Here is a 21,767-nt window from a genome sequence, read left to right on the forward strand (position 1 = left end):
AAGCCCCCAACACATTGCGCATGCTAGCGGCTAATCTAGCAAATGAATTAACAACAGAGTGATTTTAGATGTTGCAGAACTATAAGATGTTAAGCTGTGTGTCTTTTTCATAACAGTGACGTGGTTGTATTTACCTTAATTTAACAAGTCGTCAGTTGCGGTAAACCCATCAGCAAAAAAAATGGAGCAGCCGGGCTAAAAAGTGTAGGGGGAATGTTTGCGGTCATGTCCAGTGGGTGTGTGGGCAGGAGCGTGACGCAGTCGCTCCACCTCAAGTCACTACTGCGCAGACTCTGGCTCCAAAAATGCAAGATGGCAGCCTCCACAAGCGGGACATTTTGGCTTCATTTTTGCACAATGAGAGGAGGCGGTGTCGCGTCGTCCATCGTTTATACAGTCATTGGTCAAAACTGTGTCATTCTTTTGGTCTACTGGAGTGCAGTAAGCCATCATACGCCCCTATTGGAAACAAAGAATATTACATGAAATTGCTTGTTTGGCCAAAAATAGGTAAATTATGCAATTTGGTAAAACAAAACAAAACAAAAAACCCCAGCTCCTTGAGCTCAACACCTTCATTCATTTTAAGAGGACAAAGGTCACACACAGCTGTTTATCTGTAATGGTCATCTAAAGATGATCTGCCTTTATACTGCGAAGAGATGAGCTGTTGAGATTTTTGCACAGGCTGTAAAGATGGATCTGACAAAGGCTGTAAAACGTGCCTTCAGAACAAAGAACATACTTACGCACACTGACATGGGCATGTGACAGGACAGAGTTAATAAATGGAGGATATATAAGACATTCACAACCATTTATTGAAAGAAACTGAATCACTAAAACTATTCAGAGATTGAAATGCTGAGATTTTGGTCCTTCGTTTATAGTCATGTATTTAAACAGATTACATTTAATCTGAAGGTCCTAACAGACATATTTGATTTTATGCAGCATATTCTGACTTTTTGGTCTGTTTGTGATCACACTTGTTTTTTTTGTCAGTTTATTTAAATGGAAAACTTTTGAATTTAACTTTACACAACGTTTCTTATTCAAATTCGGGTTTATATTGCTTTCTGACTGATTTTGTTTTTAACCTCTTAAGCCCCAACGCCCCCTGATACAGGGGCAAAAAGCAGGAGATCAGGTAGGATTGGGGCTTTAGAGGTTAAAGATAAACACGATCATCATGAAGTTGTAGTCTGTTATTAACTGACTAAAGTGACCTCACACATGTTAAAAGGTTTTAAAAATGGATCATTTCTGTCTGAAAAAATCCTGCAGTGTCCCAAAAAGTGCAACTTTGTGTTAGGAAGTCTCGGTGCTGTTTGAGTCCTTTCCCTGTGATTCATACTGTACTCGTGAGGAACGTGAGCATCGTGCTATCTGAAATCTTGTTTTTATAGTCTTTATAATGGCTGCTGGTGATAGAGTGAGTTAAAACATGTTAAAGCACAAAGAGCGCTTTTAAGAGATGGTCTAACATGGTGGGTTTCCCTCTTTCTCAGATTTTTGCCATATTTGATCAAATTTTGTATTTGAAGTGAAGCTGATTCTGAAATAACTAGAAGTTCAGAGTCTATGTGACCAAAGTTCTTATTCATAAGCATGCCATCAAACACACAGGAATGACTAAGTTAAAGAGCTTGATGATGTTAATCCAGGGACCTTTAAGATTCAGATTATGACAATTTCATGTTATTTTTTTCTGTCTCTGAAGATCCGTGTGGTCTCATGTACTTATTTTTGTCCATGTAAAAATGATTAAACATTTAAAAATATGTAAATATGTATATTTTCCACTATTAAAATGCAGAAATGTTTCCATTCTCAGGTTAGAGGCTTTTTGCAGACATAAACGGATGTATGACATTGGCAACCACTTTATAACACTGACAAACTGAGTTTACTTGCCAAGTCTTGGTGAAATCTTTGGGTAAATATTGGTGAGATAAAATCATTCACCCAAGCCAACAGCAGCAGCTTTCCTGTAGAGCTCAATTATGTGTTGAGCTCTACAGAAAGCTCAGCATATACTGTAAGTATATTTAGAAAATAATCTAAATATGACCATTCATTGAGTCTGCTGAGAGCCAGTGACTGGGACATATAATAGAAAGTCTGAATAGCAGAGAAATGAACGGCTCACTGGAAAAAGAAAACGAAAATGAAATTCATTGGATGTGATCCAGTTCAGTTACTGTGACTGTTGAGCTCTTATTAAGTGATTAAGCTTCTCAGGTTGGGTAAGAACTGCCAGTTTGAGGGACTTTCTGCTTGTCACAGTTAAGCATTTCTCTAAAGCATTTTCAAATCCTTCTTTTTTGTTTGCGTGTGTTTATAAATTTTATCATACTCACCTCGAAATGTCAGTAGTCATCATGACTGCCAGTATGAGGTGGAATGACTACAGCTGTAGAAAAAGTTGGGGAACTCTTTGATACAATCTGGAGCATCACGAAATCTCTTTAGTAGACAAAAATCAAACAAGTGAAATGAAAATATTTCATTGTTTTAATTAATTCTGGAAAACATTTAATATTAGCAGTAAATCTGAAGGTTAAAGTAGTGTGGTGATCTCAGCTGGGTGTAAATAACTGATCAATGATAACTGATGATGGCTGGAAGTGATCTGTTACTGATAGATGATAGTCTGATTTTTACAATGCATTTGTGGAAATTAATCATCAGCAATACTTGAAGAGAATGGGATGAATTCAAAGAAAGGGACATTAACTTGAAAGTTGCCAAAAGCACCTCTGACCAGCTAATGTTGCCATATAGTATGTATGTGTGTGAAACTATTCTAAAGATAAAGTGGGTCAAACAGCAGTCATCAGCACACAAGTTGGTCAAGTAGGTCCCTCAGATTGACATTTTCTTCAGTTTAAAAACGTTATCTCATGCTTCTCTTCACAGACTTCCAAGAACATCCTAGCAGTTATCCTGTTGTTGGCCTGATGGTGATCTTTTGGAAACATTCCCGAACACTCATCTGAAAATCAGCAGAATGTCAGGAGGAAAATGAAGATGCAGCAAGGAAAAAAACCCTTGGGAGACACAGTTTATAAGAAGAAAGTCAAAGCCCTTCACTTTGACTGGAGATATTGTTGAAGCAGGAACCGACCGATGTTCCCGAGGTGAAGTTTTTTGCAGATGAACGAGCAAAAAAGTGAGAATAGAACCTGGACCTGTGTTGTTAGTGTGACCCAGTAAGACTGATTTCAGGGGATTTTCAGAGGAGCAAACAACTTAATCAACTTAATCATTTCCACACACAGTTTTTTCACTTTTTGAAACTATTTCCACAAAGTTGCAGGAATGTGTTTTAAACACTAGATGAAAACACATTCATCAACTGTAATTCCTGATTCAAATATTTAAACCCCACCCAAAACTTTTGTAATTACATTGCAAATTGAAAATATTTTATCTGAATTTCAGGAGTGGGACAACACCTTCATACATGCCCCTTCCTGTTCTCTGTCTATATATTTCTCTCCCACCTTCGCTACAAACAAGCTGTTAACATCATTTATTGTTTCTTACAGTTTAATAAAACTGTGTAATTTACATGAATGTAAAATCCTAAATAACACATTCAAACAGAATCCTTCTGGTAGCAAAAGGACATCTACAAGAGTGCTTTAACTATTACGTGGATGCTACCCTCAACACATAATGCAACAATACAGTTAGTTGCTGCAACAACTCCCATCAAACACAAGTTCACAGGTCTTGTAGATAAAGTGATAAACAAACATAAAAGGGCCTAATGAGTAAATAAACTGATTACCACTCACAGAATATTGGGTCTGGTGCATGTTAAGAATCCTTAATTTGCTTGTTAAGTTTGCCAATGGGTTCGGTGCTTTCAAGTAGCCATTAGTAAGAAAGCAAACTCCCTGTTCCATTATTACCCACTTGGATCAACTTGCCTCAGATCAGAGGCATGCAGTCTGACAATATCACATTTTAGTACCTGCTCAGATTGCCTGGAACCCTGGCTGAGCAGGTACTATTTTAGTTCCTGTTGACAGGTACTATGTCCTAATGGAAAACCCTGGAAACTATGGTCAACTGTGCTGTATACGTACTCACAGAAAAGGGGATATAAAGGTCACTATTTGAAGGATGCTAGTGTTTTGGACAGAGAAGACAGATGGTTTGAAAGAGGCCATCTATGTCTACTGTAAATACCTATCCATGAACAGAAGGGGTGGCTTACGACCAAATTGTCTGCACCCTACAATCTAGTTTTGAGATCCTTTCCCAGGCACCTCAGCCCCCACTCACATCTTGCATCAAGTGACCTCAGTAGGTCACGTGATAGGGTGAGGTAAGATCACACAATGTTTTCACCTGAAACCTCTGCTGATAATGATCCATGCCTTTTTGTAACCTTAGCTTATGAGATGAGTCACATGATTGATAGTAGGTCATTGATCCTCTTAAGGGAGAACTCCCAAGAGGGCTTAAATATCTGGGACTGTCCACCATTTGGTTTAAGAACTGAAGAAGACTCTTGGATGAGAGGTGAAATGTCTTCAAGAAACTTAAAGAAATCTAGTAACTTTCTTTTGAAGCTCCTTAGCATGCATATTAGTCGAATTAAAGAAAACTAACAACATAAATGCATGCATTAACTTTCTTTATTGCAGTAACACGTATAATGTATATTCATGCATGCAGGTCTGTATTACAATAGTTTATATAACATTCACAGCAAGAAAACTGAAAGAAGAGAAAACTGACTTGAAGTTCAATGTTTTCTCACAGGCAGTTCTTGATTTCTGAGACCCAAATCTACTGGAGTTTCAATTTCTGCTTGTTTTTTTACTGAAGTTCGCGCTTCCGGGAGAGTGAGGGCTCAGCGTCCTCTGACCCGGAAGCATCTCTGCACTGAAGACGGCACACCTGCGCCTAATTTTCCATCCAGCTTCCTCCAATCATCCTCCATCTTGGGCAGAGCTATTTAACATTGTGATCGGGTGACAGTCAGTGCTGGATTGTTGCACTAAGCCTGGTAGTAACAGTGAGCTCTGCAAAAGTAGTGTTGTGTTGGCTGGAAAGCCTCCTCCCCTGTTGTGTGTTGTCCCCCTTTTCTAGGAGTTTGAGGACGGAGTGGATGGGTTAGAGCGAAGAAGCACGGTCACTCTATTGTCACGAGTGAATGGAATCACACTACCACTTGGATTCAGGAGAAGAGCACAATTTGGACTTTGGACTTTTGTCATGTTGTGAACTGTTTGAGCACTTAAATAAAACACATTGTCTAGCTATCAAGAGCTCCACACCTAAGTCCTCACTTCCCTCTAACGTGACACTGTTACTGTTAATCAGTCATGATTATCTAAGGAGTGAAACGTGATGGAACCACTTCTATACCAGGCCTGAAGAGTTTGTGTTCATACTATGGAGAGATAAGTCCATGCAAATACTCCAATGACTACTGATAAGAACTGTAAAACATGGCGTCAGTACAGAAGACACTTATACTAAGATGATAAAAAATAAAGAAAATGGTTTTGTGTAAAACTTCCACAATAGTTTGAGGACTCGTAGTAGAAAAAAAAATACTGGACCAATAAAAAATATTTAGAGGAAAACACCTCTCCCACCACTGAGAGTAATTTGTAATAATTTTGAGGACTGAATTATACTGTGTCAGTCCTCCCATATCACATTGATACACGTGTCTGTGTTTTCCCTGTTAAAGTGTGCAACGTCCAGTTTTACTTTAAAAGTTATTTTTAAAAGAATAATACTCCTTAGTTAGCATGGTGTGTGTACATGCGCTTGCAAAGAGTTGTGTTGGCAGCATAACACAGTTTTTTCTGTTCTGGATGCAGTTTGGCTTTAGCATTATGTCTTTTTGTGCAAAAAAAAAAAAAAAAAAAAAAATTCCGCAAATAATGTCCATATTCTTCTGTAAACTGCTCTGCTATTTTCCTGATGACAACTGAAAAAAACTGATTCTAGCGAAAGTGCAAGAACCAATGAGCATGATCTATAAGCAAGGAGACTAACGATTCCAATGAATTCAATTTGTTCAATTTCTATAGTTCTGACGTGGTCTCTAGCTTTATGTTTCAGTGGTTTATAGTTTCTCAGTTACCCCTTCTGGTCTATGTCTTTTTATCTTTCTAGACTTTCCTGCAATCAGCCAAGAAACAACTCACTTTCATTTAAACTCTACTTGCGTCTGTGTTTGGATCCACTGAACACTCCAACAACCTTTATTATCAAGAGAACCACACACCGCCTTTCTTTCCGTGTTTTCTTAAGCGGCGGGGCTTTCCAAAATTAGTCTTTGACCGGGCAAATAAATCCTCACAAAGAATCACATCCGAGCATTAGAAGAGTCGTACATAGACAAACAGGACCACCGTAATCCAAGTAGTTCCTCGTGTGTATAAGTGATTGTCAGTGAGAGTGAATGACTCCAGGTGAATATCGCCAACAACAATAAAACTAAGGTGTAGAAGATCTCCATCTCGGGAAAAAAAAACCCTCATAAAAAGTTAAAACCACGGTTAAGAACAGAGTTAAAACAAAGTTAAAAACAAAAAGAGAAAGAAAACGCCAGTAAACAAACGCCAGTAAACAAACGCCAGTAAACAAACGCCAGTATACACCTGCTGCAGGTCGCTACAAGAGCAGCTCCCCTTCCTCTCAACATAATAAATGCTTTTACTATAACCTGTATGTTTGCTGTTATATCCATAATATAGGATAAATCACAGCCATTTAGTAAAATAGCAACATATGATAAATATGAAAAAAATAACACTACAGAGAAATAAAAAGAAATATTATTACACAGTGTGTTATTAAACTAAATTTGGAGTAAAATGAGCTCTATAAAGTGTAATCATATTACTCTGAACAGTGTGAATAACCCTCAGTGTTAAATATTTTTCAAATCAAATCAAATCAAATCACTTTTATTGTCACATCACATGTGCAGGTACATTGGTACAGCACATGTGAGTGAAATTCTTGTGTGCGAGCTTCACAAGCAACAGAGTTGTGCAAAATACAATAATGTAAACAAGCAAAATACAAGAATGGCTACATCTGAAACTAATAAATATATGTACAATATATAATAGTATATGCATTTCTGGATGTGTATACTAAATATTTTTCTACGTGTGTGTGTGTGTGTGTGTGTGTGTGTGTACACATATTTTACAAATTAAATAGAGTAAACAATGAATAGAATATATAAAATAAATAAAATAAAATATACAGAGTGAGACATGTGCAAAACAGTGGCATTACTGTACAGTATGGAGTGCATAATGTTAAAGTTCCAGTAGTGAAGCTGAGGTGTCTATGACGTGTTCAGCAGTCTGATGGCCTGATGGAAAAAGCTGTCTCTCAGTCTGCTGGTACGGGACCGGATGCTGCAGAACCTCCTTCCTGATGGAAGTAGTCTGAACAGTTTATGGCTGGGGTGACTGGAGTCCTTGATGATCCTCCCCGCTTTCCTCAGGCACCGCTTCCTGTAGATGTCTTGGAGGGAGGGAAGCTCACCTCCAATTATCCGTTCAGAGCACCGCACTACTCGCTGGAGAGCTTTGCAAAATTTTTAAACATTTTGTTGTTAATTTTGACACTAAATTGAGTAGAATTAACAATGAAAAGTTAACACTGGCCAAACTCACTCAACCATAATTGTTTTTAGTAAATTGCTCTCAAATGACTAAAAAATTAGAGAATGAGTTGTACATGCTAGTCTCAAGAAGTTAAACTGCTTTTAATATACAGTTTCAGCAGATTAAAACTGAAATCAGCCCAACTGATAAAGTCCACAACTTACGTGGATATCACACTGTTTTCTCTTCATCTCTTTATAAATAAGTCTCTGCCATTCATTCATCAGACCTGTTTGTACAGCAGCACTTACTTTGGCAGATGTTATCAGGGAAGCTTTGAAATTCACTCTGCTTATGATCCCTCTATAAGACACCAGTGGTGATTCAGAGGTTCATGCAAAACCTGCCACCTATTTCCTACTAATTTGATCCCATATGTCATTTAAATCAGAAGCAAAGCAGCAGCATTGAAATACAGTCTCAGTTTGGATTGTTTTCCATAGTAGTTCACTGTGTTCAGGATATTTACTGAGTACTTCCCTAGAGCCTTCACGGATCATGTACATGCAAACCACCACACCCTACTGACAGAAAACTGCCAAAGATGGGTATTTTTGTGTTTGAGTGATGTTGAAATGGAATAAAAGCTGACACGTGCCTTAAAACATTTTTTGAAACGTTACTATAAGAACATTGTTTTAATATTTGTGTTTGTGTAATATATGCACATCATTTTTTCAATTATTTAATCTTTAAAAAACAATATTTAAATATAAATACCACTGATTGCAGCAACTTCAAATGAAGACAAATAAAGACAATGTTAGTACTGTTTTTCTTATTGTTTTTTCACTATTGCATTTGGCTGCTGATTGTCTGAGCCTCCTCCTCAGACATTCAGTTTTCTGCCTTTATTCATATTGAAATGTTAAAATGGTTACTGCTAGACCCAAGTGCAGCATTCGATACTGTTGACAATAATATTTCATTACAAGTATTATTATTTATTAAATGGAGAGTCTGCTTCACACACTGAGGTTAATTATGGAGTTCCACAGGGTTCAGTACCTGGACCAATGGACTACTTGCACTAGGGCATGTGACGTATTTCCATTTCCAAATACTACCGCTTGGGTGTTTCCGGTATGTTTGTTTATCTATCGGTTGCTATGCTAATGTCGCTTCAGAATGAGAATAAAAAGAAAAGTATTTAAAACAGAACATTTTCAAAAACAGGAGAAGAAATACTCCGAGCATTACTGTGTCCCACTTTGTACGGCTTCAGCCAAATTTAACGGTATACTAAGTTTTCATGGCTTTCCGACCCATTCCGACTTGAGAAGACAATGGCTGGTAAACATACGCCGGGATCATTTCACGATTACCTCTCACACCAGGGTCTTCTGCAGACACTTTGCCAGTGATCAACTCATAGATCCAACAACCCTCGATGGTCGAAGGCGGCTTATTAAAGGTGCTGTACCAACACTGTTTGAGTGGAATGGCTATAAAGTTGAACCACCGCGGCGTAGTGTTTGGGAAAGAACGGAGCCACGCCCTGAACTAGTTCCTCCTGACGATCAAGAAGAGCACAGTCTTAAAAGAGATCATGACATTGTGCTTTTGTAACGTCAAAAATACCATTTGTCATTTTCTTCATTCAGTTGTGTTATTGTCTAAATGTATATCAGTATGTTAGGCATGGAGTTTTAAATACTTACCATGTAAATAAGTTCTGCACAAATTCAATGTTTTAATGTGTGTTTTTAAAAAATGAAATTGATGCCATTGCGTAAATAAGTTTATTGATTTCACATAAAAGTAACATGTAACAACAAGTAACAACAAAAGAATTCATGAAATATATTGCAAATAAAACAACAGTTATTTTGTTCCAGCCAGCCTGAAGGATCTGTTTTCCTTTTTGCTATGTTTTCACTGTTCATTTTTCCAAACACAGGTATCTTGGCATATACATGTAAAAAAATAAGTAGTCAGCCTTTTCTCCGATTGCATTGTGCACATCTGTATCCGTGTATACTCTTTGCACTAGGTAGTCCTCTTGTGCCCACACAACAAAGTCACACCACTGCATTCCACTGATGAGCAGTTGTCCTTGCCCTTGCCAGTAATATGCGTGGCTCTTTCTTAGTTTAGGGGTACCACATTCCATTTGCACATATTTGCAGTCAATAAAGTTTTGTACATTGGGACATTTGAAGCCAAACTGGGGGTATTCATTCACTCAGACGAAGAGCTTTGCTCACGTGTAGCTTCCTCTATTTTGTGAGCCATTTCCAGAGTTACAGACAAGTTTTTCAGATGCAGAAGCTCTTCTTCTGAGCACACAAACACACAATCTGGTGGCAAGATGTCATACCCCTTCAGAGGCAAGTGCGGTGTTGGTGGTGCATCACGGTGTAGTGTGATGTACCGGGTTGTCAAAACCAGCTGCTGATATGACAGAACACTGCCCTCCTGCACCAGCCCAAAGGCACTTTCCACAAGGGGCTTGTCAGGTCTCATGTTCATTGTGGTCACAAGTGGCCTGTCCTCAATATTAAATTTTGCGTATGCCTCCGTTATTCTGAACAAGAATGCCTCTGTAGAAGCCACTCCTGAAGAAAACATCAATGACAATAATGTAAGAAAGAAGGTTATTATACTGAACAACAACTAAACTAAAAACTAAAAGGTGTAAAACAGTGGTGCATAAGTTAGAGACTGGGATGTATATGTACATGACTGAGTTAGCTGTCTTCAGAAAGTGTAATGTATGTAAATTAATACCTATTCTGACACATGTATGTATGAACAAATAGCAACATATATTTGTAACACATGAAACCAACTTTTACAAATCTAATTACCGTACTCCAGTCTGGGCCATCCTATTTGGTACCGGCTTAGTGAAGATCATGGAGTTGATGGGTCCTGGCTTCACACCCTAACAGAAGACACATTTACTGTGGATGGTGTTGCTGTTCATATGTAAACATGGACTAATTCAAAAACTTTAACCTCATTTAAATTACCACTGTCCGTGGCTTGTGCCATTGCTGTTCAGATTCCGTGCAGCTATGCACAGGGGGGACAACCGGCACTCTGAGTTGTGAGTAGTGTGCTGTTTGGAAGAGCAGTGCCACTGTGTGATTGCACATAACAGCGCCTGCCACACACGAGCACTGGCTATGTGTCAGTATCACCGGCGATGAATCCAGAAGCTTAATCTAAGAAGAAAGAACGAAAATTAAAAATGTAACATCTTCATGGAAGAGCCGAACAGGAACATAGTTCAGTGTTATGGTTACGTACCCTCCTGAAAGCTTAGTGTTTCTTTCTCTCCCTATTAAAACAACTTAACCATCCTTGATAACTGTAATAACTTAGATTGTGTATATTTGCAGTATTAACTTGGCGTCAAATGTTTCTGATCACCCACACACGTTGATTAAACTATCTGACTAGTCAAATTAGGAGTGATAAAGCAGGAAGACAAGGAAAACATTCAAGTTGATGGGCCTTTAGGAATGAACTTAACTAATGCTTAAATGAACAGAACCCCACTGAATGGGGATTAACAACTTTACACAGCTTCCTGCCTACACTTAGTCCGTGTGATGCCTCACTCTTCCTCATTGACCTGTAGCACAGGGCTCTCACACCGACCTCCCCTGACAACCTGTCTTTATTGGACACTGAATAAAGATACAAGTACCATTAGCATTATTTCTGTATTACTCATGTCAGCACGTCTTAAACATATATACTTTACACTTAGCAAGAGTAGCATTAGGTAGTTAACTACTTCCTTAGTTAGCCAACTACCTAACGCTATTATAACAGTGTCTAACAACAAAAGTGACATTAGTTAAGAAAACCTCAACTATAGTTTCGGATGACATAAAATACAGTTTAAGAAAACATGTAATATAGAGAATTGACATCAAATGAAGGACATAGCGGAGTAACATAGTGTTTGCATTTGACGTTAGCTAGCGTTTCTTTGTCGGTTAATTTATGTTTTCTTACCTTCGTAGTTGTGTATATATGATGCAGCATATAATTGAAATCCTTTATCTAATTTGCTGGCAGGGGTAGTCGTCACTCTGCTAATCCGATGAACATCAGTGATGTTCAATTTTGGGAGCTCTTGTAGGCAGCGAGTGTAGAACGTCGCCATGGTTTAACCACACCGGAAGCACTGGGGCAGGACTACATAGAACACAGAAGTGATTGTGTAAATAGTCCATTCTGTTTACATTATACATGCTTCTCTTAGGCAGTATCATCAGAAGGCATAGAATACATTTTCACTGCTATGCAATTGATACTTTTACTAGTGAAACTACAGGGATGTCTTAGACAGCTAAACACCTCTGATTTTCTGCTTCTAAATTTAGATAAAACTGAGATTATTGTACTTGGTCCTAACAATCTCGTCACATGACATCAGCATTATTTATATACAAAGAGAAAAATGCTTCTTTTTTTTACATAGAAAAAGTTGTTAGTTCACAACTCATCACGAGACAGGGCCAAACCGATTACATGGGTTTCACAGGGTAAGTCTGTCGGAGCACTGTCAGGAGAGTTGCTGAAATAAAACAAAAAATCTTCCTCATCATCAGTGTTGATAGTCCACAGTTGTGGCCATGAGACGGCTCCTGCATTGTGTTGGTCTTTTTAAACAAGTTAATAAAGTGGTGTGAAATTTCAATCTCAGCACCTCCAAACTTATAATCTGAAAATTTTAGGAAAAAAAACAAAACTCTGTAGTTTGATATTGTCATTACAGATAAATGGTAAATGGCCTGTATTTATATAGCGCTTTACTAGTCCCTAAGGACCCCAAAGCACTTTACACATCCAGTCATCCACCCATTCACACACTGGTGATGGCAAGCTACATTGTAGCCACAGCCACCCTGGGGCACACTGACAGAGGCGAGGCTGCCGGACACTGGCGCCACTGGGCCCTCTGACCACCACCAGTAGGCAACGGGTGAAGTGTCTTGCCCAAGGACACAACGACCGAGACTGTCCAAGCCGGGGCTCGAACCGGCAACCTTCCGATTTTCTGAGCCTGTCAAGTCCTTCTTTTGACCCATTTTGCCAAAGGAAAGGAAGTTGCCTAATAATTATGCACACCTGATATAGGGTGTTGATGTCATTAGACCACACCCCTTCTCATTACAGCGATGCACATCACCTAATATGCTTAATTGGTAGTAGGCTTTCGAGCCTATACAGCTTGGAGTAAGACAACATGCATGCAGAGGATGATGTGGACAAAATACTCATTTGCCTAATAATTCTGCACTCCCTGTATGTCAGGTTCTGTCTCAGGCTCGTAGCCGAAAACTAGCTTTACTTTGTTGTCTCGGTCAACTTTGCTAGCGAGAGACAGAGAGAGGCGTTGAAAGGCTGCTCCAACGGAACTTATTGTTTCGGAGGAAAACACGAACACGGTGTACAGTCTTAATAGCTTACTTACAACTGGGCTCGTCAGGCACTCTTTTTGGCTGCAGTGGTTATTATTACATTTACATGTTTCCAGCTCCCGCTTCTGGTCAGTGACAATTCGTACTTTTCTTCTCTTTTTCTCCCTACCTTGCTCACAGACACATAACAGGTACGGCAGTCCATTCTCCCCGCAGCATGGACTACACTGCCCATGATGCTACATTCTTTAGGGCTGTGCCTGTAACACTCTGCCTATTGCCTTCATATTAAATAACCTTTGTGAATAATTTTTTTTACAATATTTCTTCACGTCATCATGCGGGCCGCAAGTAGGGGTGACATTGGTCATGAGATTGAGACACAGGCACTTCAGCCTTTTAATGCGTGTTTTGTTTGGGTTTCCACCAGCGTGGTGAAACGTTTCTCCCACAAAACGTTACATCCAGATGAACAGAATCAACTTTTGGACACAAAACACCATTAAGAATTATTGCTCCTTACCCTAATTTAATTTCTATTACATATCTCAAATATGTTAACGTCTCACAGTCACAGAGGGGCTTGTGCATGATTCAGGTTTGTGCTTCATCCTCTGTCTGTGATTTAACTTCAGTTTTTTCTTGAACTTAATCTCATTGTAATCCCAAAGAATCCGATACAATTCAGGAATCTTACTTTCAGCCTTTTTATTTTGTTCACACTGTTTCTGTGATTGGTGCTTCTTATAGTACAGTTCTTTGCAGTGCTCCCAGTTCCGTCTCTCTCCTGCAACCGCCCACGTCGCCCGTATCAAAAACCGCTACTGCCTGCAGGCCTGACAACAGGAGATGTATCACTCAGTCGCCACAGCAGTCGCTTCATTGTTCTGACACACACAACAAAACTACTGAATACACTACACACTAACTACACAAGATTTGCGCTAAACGTCCCAAATCTCTCACATCTCAAAACACCGGCGTCAATCCTAAAGCTTCCCCCCGTTTCTTAACAGGGCTTTGGAGTTGACGTCACGCCGCAATGTATTGTGGGAGCGCGGCACCATTTCCGGGTCCACAAATCAAAACAAACGCACTGTGTTGGAACAACGACGACAAGAAACATGCTTAAAAGCAGCTGAAAAGAAAACGGACAGTATAGAGACCGATTGCGTCCAAAATGTGATGTCCACATATGTGGACGCCAGGTCCTAGGAGGTTAATGAGGCAGTTAAAGGTTGTAAACCTGTAATGGAGAAAGTGCGGGATGTGGTTTACCAACTTTTTCATTCTCTGAAGCTGCTGTATTCACTCTCATATATATATATGGTGTGCATATATTGCAGAAACAAAAATATTAAAACAATGTTCTTACACTACAGTTAAAAAAACGTTTTAAGGCACATCACTCAAACACAAAAATCCCCACCTTTAGACAGCTTTCTGTCAGTAGGGTGTGGTGGTTTACATTACATGATCCCTGAAGGTTCTTTGGAAGGGACTAAGTAAATATCCAGAATAGAGTGTATTTAAATGCTGCTGCTGCTTTGCTTCTGATTTAAATGACTTGGGGGATGCCAGGCCAGAGCTATCCATCAAATTAGTTGGGACCTGGATGGCAGGTTTTGAACAGACCTCTGAATCACCACTGGTGTCTTATAGAGGGATCATAACCAGAGTGAATTTCAAAGATTCCCTGCTAACATCTACCAAGGTAAGTGCTGCTGTACAAACAGGTCTGAATGAATGACAGAGACTTATATTTATAAAGAGATGAAGAGAAAACAGTGTGATAGCCACGTAAGTTGTGGACTTTATCAGTTGGGCTGATTTCAGTTTTAATCTGCTGAAACTGTATATTAAAAGCAGTTTAACTTCCTGAGACTAGCATGTATGCATGTACAACTCATTCTCTAATTTTTCTTTCGTCATTTTAGAGCAATTTCACTAAAACAACCATCTGAGACTTAGGTTAACACATTACGTCTTTGTCTGATTTTGATTTTGTTGTAATGTTTTACACTGACTGACAGCAAATAGTAGTAAAATTTATAGCTGACAAAATATGTAGTGAGCAAAGTGACAATAAACAAAGTAGTGTCTGAAAGTACTTGGTGTCATAACAGCTGTGTTAGGCAGCCAGGAATGGACCCAAAATCCAAACTAAACTCAAAACACAGCTTTATTGCTGGAATTATTCATTATAAACTAAAACTGGGAAAACACTTTAAACTAAACAGACAGACTAGCAGAAAACCCAGCATTCAGGGTGATCACAACAACCAGCGGAGGAAGAGGCAGACATTAAAAGCACAAGGCAAACGAAGGAATAGACCACAGGTGGGAACACAGCTGAACATAGTCTAACTAACGAGACGGGGAACCAAGACAGATCATGACACTTAATTGCTAAAGAGTTATTACATCTACATTTTTGAAACAGCCGTTTATAGAGGAATTAACCTGAAATAACCAAAATGCTATTTATGTCATCAAAGATCCATTTAGACTGGTCTACACTGTTAGTGCTCTTTAAACATCAAAATAAACTAAAACTCAATACGCTGGGTCAGATGACCCAGGATCGTGACAAAGGGATCAGACACTGACAGTGTTGGGAAGGTTACTTTTAAAATGTATTCCATTACAGAATACAGAATACATGCCCCAAAATGTATTCTGTAACGTATTCCGTTACGTTACTCAATGACAGTAACGTATTCTGAATACTTTGGATTACTTAATATATTATCATGCTTTTTACAACAACGTGAATGTACTATTGCTGTGTGATTTATTACTATTACTGAAGGTCCGCGACTCCGAACTGTAGTAAAGGGACCTCTGACTAATACGGCGGGGTCCCTGTCGGCTCGTAGCCGAAAAATAGCTTTACTTTGTTGTGTGGGTCAACTTTTCTTGCGAGAGACAGAGACAGGCGTTGAAAGGCTGCTCCAACGGAACTTATTGTTTTCGGAGGAAAACACGAACACAGTCGAGTCTTAATCAATGGCGTGTCCAGCGGGGTGGCCTGGGGGGGCACAGGCCACCCCCCAAACCAGACTGGCCACCCCAGGTGCCACCCCAAAGGCAAAACAATAAAATTCAATCAAATATCAAATGTCCGATTATGTTTTCACGGTGACGCTCAGATATCCGAGTGTAAGTGAATGCAGCATCGGCTTCTGCGCTATGCGCATCACGTTAGCAAAGGTAGGAGAGCCAAGCGCGAAAGACGTCACTGCAGGAAACAATTTTTCGGTGAAAGAAAATGAGGACAGAATAAATGTCCCGGTAAGTAATATTAAGTTTGTTGAGTTTAGTAAACTTCGGTGAAATTAGAATACCAAGGAAAAAATAACACTTAAAGAATTATTGCAGCTGTGGAATATTTCAGACAGTTTGCTGCTGAGGGCAGCTAACATAAGAGTTATGAGTTATAAGATGTAATCTAAGTCGTAACATTGCTGTATGGAGCTGCAGATTTGGTTGCAGGTTAACATAGCTGGACTGGCCATCGGGCATACCGGGCATGTGCCCGGTGACTTATTTATTTATTTTTTTTGTAATGGCATGAACAATGAGAGGTGGTGGATTGGCCAGATGCAGGTCGATGTGTAGAAATAACTCCGTTGTTTGGTGGTGGCTATGACGGGGCTTCCACAGAGGCAACAGGTGGATGAGGGAAGGGGAGGCAGGAGGAGAGACCGGAGGCAGCCACCAGTCCGAGTGTCAGGTGAACTGAACTTCAGGTAAGAAGTTATGACCTGCAGTCTATCTGGGTCAGATATAAACCAAGTTTAGGTGGAGTTTATTTTCATGTTGCTGACTTTTTACTGTCAGTTGCAATAACTCATACTGCGTTCTAGCCAGTTTGACGGAGTTTTTATACAGCTGGGTGGGTGCTATGATGTTACTGATAGTGAATTTTATTTTATTCATAAGGTTAGTAGAGTTGCCAACGGCTCCTTAAAAAAATGGAATGGTCCCTCATTCAGAGAAAATATTACGCGTTTCGTATTGAGCTGAGAAGAGACGCAGTTTGTCCCGGACTTTAGCTAGAATGGAAAAAAGACACAAAGCTGGATTTATTCTGTCTTTATGCTGCACAGCTGCCTCTTCTTCTCTCATTCTCTCCCCCTCCCTCTCCTGTTGCTACTTCAATCATGAAACTGATCAATGATCAGCTGATCGGCTTTTCTCCCTTGTTTGTTTATCGCCCACTTTGCGCCAGAAAGAGGAAACCAGCGGATATTGCGCTAAACAACAGCAGCACGTTTAAGCTTGATCAGCTGTTGTTAGAATGTATTTAATATTAATTTCTAGTATCAGCTGATGTTTGCTGGAGCCACAGCTGTAAAGCTGCTGGTCATGATGTCGGTTTGGATATGTGGTGAGAGGGAAACATGAAGATGAAACCAGGAGATGTCCTTACTGAATCATCAGAGCTGTGATGGAGAAACAGGTTTACCTTTTAGGTGACATGAATGAGTTGAAGTTATGAACTGTTTCTGAGAGACAAATAACACCAGGATCCTTTTTTATGTAGCTGACAGCTGGTAACTGTGCAGGGGCGGGTCTAGCAAAGTTTTGCCAGGGGGCCAGGTAGGGCATTAACAGGGAAAGGTGGGCACAAAGAAATACTTTTCTTTCTTATTCTCATTTAAAATACCTAGTTTTTATTAAATAATTATCTAAATCTTACAACCAAAGTTTTTATCTGACGTAAAATGTATAGAAATCATACATATACCAAAAAGACTGTACATCACTGTCACAACAGGGTTTGTTTTCATTCAAAGGCTTTATGGCTTTAATACCTGGTGGGTCGGTCTGTAGTAAAAATGCCCAATTTTTTTGTCCCAGTCCAGCCCTGCAGGTTAATACTGGCAGTGTCACCATGCCAGCTGACTGTATTTCATCATCAGCCAGTGTTGTTCTTTATCAATATTACCAAAGTTTACCATAAGGCAGCATAGAAAGTATTTACTTGCTTTCAGGTTTTATTCAAATGTTAGTCTTTTCAGTTGTTTCCCCACTTTTTTCCTGTTTCAAAATCAAACACCAGTTTGTGAGAAGATTATCTTCTTTTTTTAACAGGCAGATAAAGTTTTGCATTGGCATTGGCTAATTTGTCAATTGTTTGTTACAAATGTTCGTATTTTAATTTTCAAAAATGTTTTTGCCCAAAACATATGTGCACTACATGTCAGTAAAAATGCTATGCAAATATTGATGTCCTTGAATGCTGAGTAAGCACTGACAAAGCACTGATTGTATCTCTTGTACTTTATCAACGCAGTATCTAAAAACTTTGCACCGTAGTGGTTAAAATCTCATTCTAATAAGAGTTAAAAGTGCATTTGGTTATTAGGTTTATAGGATTATTGAATTATGGTTAAGGGTTGGTAGAATTTTTTTTTTAAACATTATCTGCCAATTAAATCTGCCACCCTTCTCCAAATCTGTGCCCCTACCTGGCCCCCCCAACAAAAATTTTCTAGACACGCCACTGGTCTTAATAGCTTACTTACAACTGGGCTCGTCAGGCACTCTTCTTGACTGCAGTGGTTATTATTATATTTACATGCTTCCAGCTCCCGTTTTTCCTCGATGACAACTCGTACCTTTCCACTCCCCTTTTTCTCCCTCCTCGCGCTCACAGACCCATAACGTGTATGGCAGTCCATTCTCCCTGCAGCACGGACTACACTGCCCATGAGGCTACATTCTTTAGAGCTATGCTTGTAGCATTCTGCCTGTTAGCTTAGCACAACAACAACAACAACGAAAAGGCGCTCTCTCACCCAGGAAACACACAGTCGCAGAGAGAGAGAGAGCGTCGCCCTGTAACCATGGCAACTGTAACACTGCCGCCTGGGACAACAGAACGTAGCTGTCAAACAAAACCCAAACAGTCCTGACCCGCGACAAAATGAAGCAGGAAAGTACCGCAGTGTAATCCATTTATTTCAACAAAGTAACTGTATTCTGAATACCACCTTTTTAAACGGTAACTGTAACGGAATACAGTTACTCATATTTTGTATTTTAAATACGTAACGGCGGTACATGTATTGCGTTACTCCCCAACACTGGACACTGAACACAGTGTATGATCTGCCAAAGAAGAACAAAAGACAAAAGCTATCTCACTATTCAGTTTGCTCTCACTTGCACTCTTATTTTGTAAATGTCATTACAACAATTTATTTAAATTAGTATTTCTATTGTTTTGTGTTCTTTTCTTTTTAAATAATAGGACATTTCACTTGAAATTTGAAATGTTTTATTGATTTCTTTAAACACACAAGCACCTATATCTGTGCAATTTATTCTAGTTGTGTTTAATGAAGAGTTTATTGTTCCCAGCATTTATCAGTAGAGCGTTATGTGGACACAGCAGACGCTGCTCTTCCTCACTATAAAATTTCTGTTCTGTGTCCTGTCTGTGCAGGCTTTTTGTCCACTTTTCTCCTGTGAAAAACACAATGACGAAGCACGTTGCCCTCTTGCTCATTCTTTTCCCCGTGTGTGGACATCTGCTGGACATCAAGTTTTATAATAAACCTTACGAGTATACCTGGGAAGAGGCAGTAACATTCTGCAGGAAGAACCACACTGACTTGGTCCGAGTGAGAACTGCAGAAGAGGATGTAGCTCTACAGTACTCTGGATGGATCGGTTTGTCCCGGAAGGATGCAACAAGTCCATGGAAATGGTCCAGAGGAGGCAAAATAGCCATCTTCACACCATGGGATGGCGGTAAATTCTCATACTATGTTTCTTACTCCTTAGATGTTACAAGATCAAACTTACTGGTAATTATACCAAACTTATTTGCATTGTGACCTGAAATCAATTTGAGACATTTTGAGCATTCAACAATTTGAGTGGTGAGAAAGGATCAGATTTACAGTGTGGAGCAGTGTTGTCTACCACAGTGTTGACTGTAATGAGTTTCATGAAGTCCCAAACCAACTGTTTCAGCTGGAACTTCAGCAAGGAGGGTTTGTTAGACACATAAACACTGTACTGGTAAAATGATTTGATACTGAATCTAGATAAAAATAGACCTTTAAAACATCTCTGAAATCCAGCCGTCTTTTTTCTCTATTGTACTTCGACTTCTTGCAGAACCAAAAAAGGATGAAAACTGTGTGAACAGAAGAAGCAACGGAAAATGGGAAAGCAAGAAGTGTGATGAAAAAAAAACTTTCCTATGTTATGAGGAAAAGCTGATTCTGGTGAAGGAGAATAAAACATGGGAGGAGGCATTAGAACACTGCAGGTCTCTGGATGGAGTGGTCACAGAAGATCCAGCCTCTTCATACAGGAACCACGGCTATGACCTGGCCTCCCTGATCACTCCAGATGACTACACCACTGCACGAGAGACCGCAAAAGAGGCTACCACTGATGAGGTTGGGCAGTTTTCTGCATGCGTTTGTGTTGGTGAGAGACTCATAACTATACTTACTGTAACTTTGTTTGTTTCTCTTTGTTTACTGTTGGCAGGTGTGGACAGGCCTGTGTAACCTGGCTGGTGAGTGGCTGTGGGTGGGTGGAGAAGAAATGCAATATGAGGATATCCCAAAATGCCCAACCGAGGGCCTCTGTGGCGTCCTCGAGAAGAATGGTCGTTCACCCTACGGCATAAGAAACTGCCAGCAGAAAAGGAACTTTCTCTGTTCCAAAATGAATTAAGTGCTGTACTTAAGTAAAAATTTGATATATCTGTACTTACCTTTCCATCTTATGACACTTAGATACATGTGTGTCAAAGTAAACAGGAGAAATAATCCAAAGCAGACTCCACAGACAGGGTTAAACAAAAATGAACCGTTATTCAGGTATATGAGTGAGTCCAAAATTAGAAATTCCAAGAACAATGGGAACCTGACCAACACTTTACACTACCAGTTAAAAGTTTTTGAGTTAGAATAATTGTACCTTCATTCATGATGCATGTTACAAATATATCAGTTAATATAGTCAGTACATTGAAAAGGTGAGAAATAGTGATGAGATGTTTTCATACTGTTAGATTATACAATGATGATAGATTAATGCAAACCAGAAAAATCATAACGTCTTGTTATATGTGTTATTTTCCTAATGTAGTTGTGTGACATGTCAAGTAAATACTGGACTATACATAATTTAAAAGTTGTCTCAAGTCAATAAAGATATTAAATAAAGATTAATGTGCAGTTAAGCAATTATTTTTGTCTTTATAAGCAGTGGTGAGGGAACCATATGGTTACTTTCACTGCTATGAGGCTTTTTTTACATCTAAAACAGGCCGTCTTGTATTCCTTTTGAAAAAAATGTTTTACAGAATTCGAGAAGTACACTCTAACTACGTACATAGGAATTAAGAGGGAAAGTCAGGTAATCAAATCATTTTGACTAACTGATTATCTGGAGGTAATCAAAAGAAGAAGACATTTTCGCAATTTGCTGCATCTTGCAGTCATTAAGTTGACTATAAATTTCTCTGCATACCAAAGTATCTTGAGGTAATTATAAAGCTTGGCTGGAACTGGGTCAGGCAATAGGAGAATGATTCCAATGATGGGTAGTACACGTGCACATTCATGCTCAGGCACGTGCAAAGCCAGCACTAATATTCTTCTACCTTCTTATTTCTTTATTTTTACTACTTTCTTCATTGTAGATACAAACTGAAGACATCAAATATATCAAGCAATAT

At 39.3% G+C, this 21,767-nt stretch overlaps 1 protein-coding gene and 1 long non-coding RNA gene across 2 annotated transcripts; one reads left to right on the forward strand and one right to left on the reverse strand.

The window, feature by feature from the left end:
- Positions 1–10,204: 10,204 nt before the first annotated feature.
- LOC146680655 (uncharacterized) lies at positions 10,205–10,801 on the reverse strand. Its single transcript, XR_014918294.1, has 3 exons — positions 10,643–10,801; positions 10,478–10,554; positions 10,205–10,225 (listed from the first exon to the last, which is right to left on the reverse strand). It is a non-coding gene; the product is annotated as an uncharacterized LOC146680655 (long non-coding RNA).
- A 3,841-nt stretch (positions 10,802–14,642) lies between these two features.
- Positions 14,643–21,246, forward strand: LOC146680656 (macrophage mannose receptor 1-like). Its single transcript, XM_085448866.1, has 4 exons — positions 14,643–14,765; positions 19,509–19,816; positions 20,189–20,475; positions 20,570–21,246. The coding sequence occupies exons 2-4, from the start codon at positions 19,543–19,545 to the stop codon at positions 20,756–20,758; spliced, it is 750 nt and encodes a 249-aa protein (XP_085304992.1). The 5' UTR covers positions 14,643–14,765; positions 19,509–19,542; the 3' UTR covers positions 20,759–21,246.
- Positions 21,247–21,767: the final 521 nt, after the last annotated feature.

The sequence above is a fragment of the Copadichromis virginalis genome, linkage group LG23 (genome assembly GCF_057382275.1).
Source record: "Copadichromis virginalis isolate Kocher_CV1m ecotype Utaka linkage group LG23, C_Virginalis_male_GT1.1, whole genome shotgun sequence".
Taxonomy (NCBI): Eukaryota; Metazoa; Chordata; class Actinopteri; order Cichliformes; family Cichlidae; genus Copadichromis; species Copadichromis virginalis.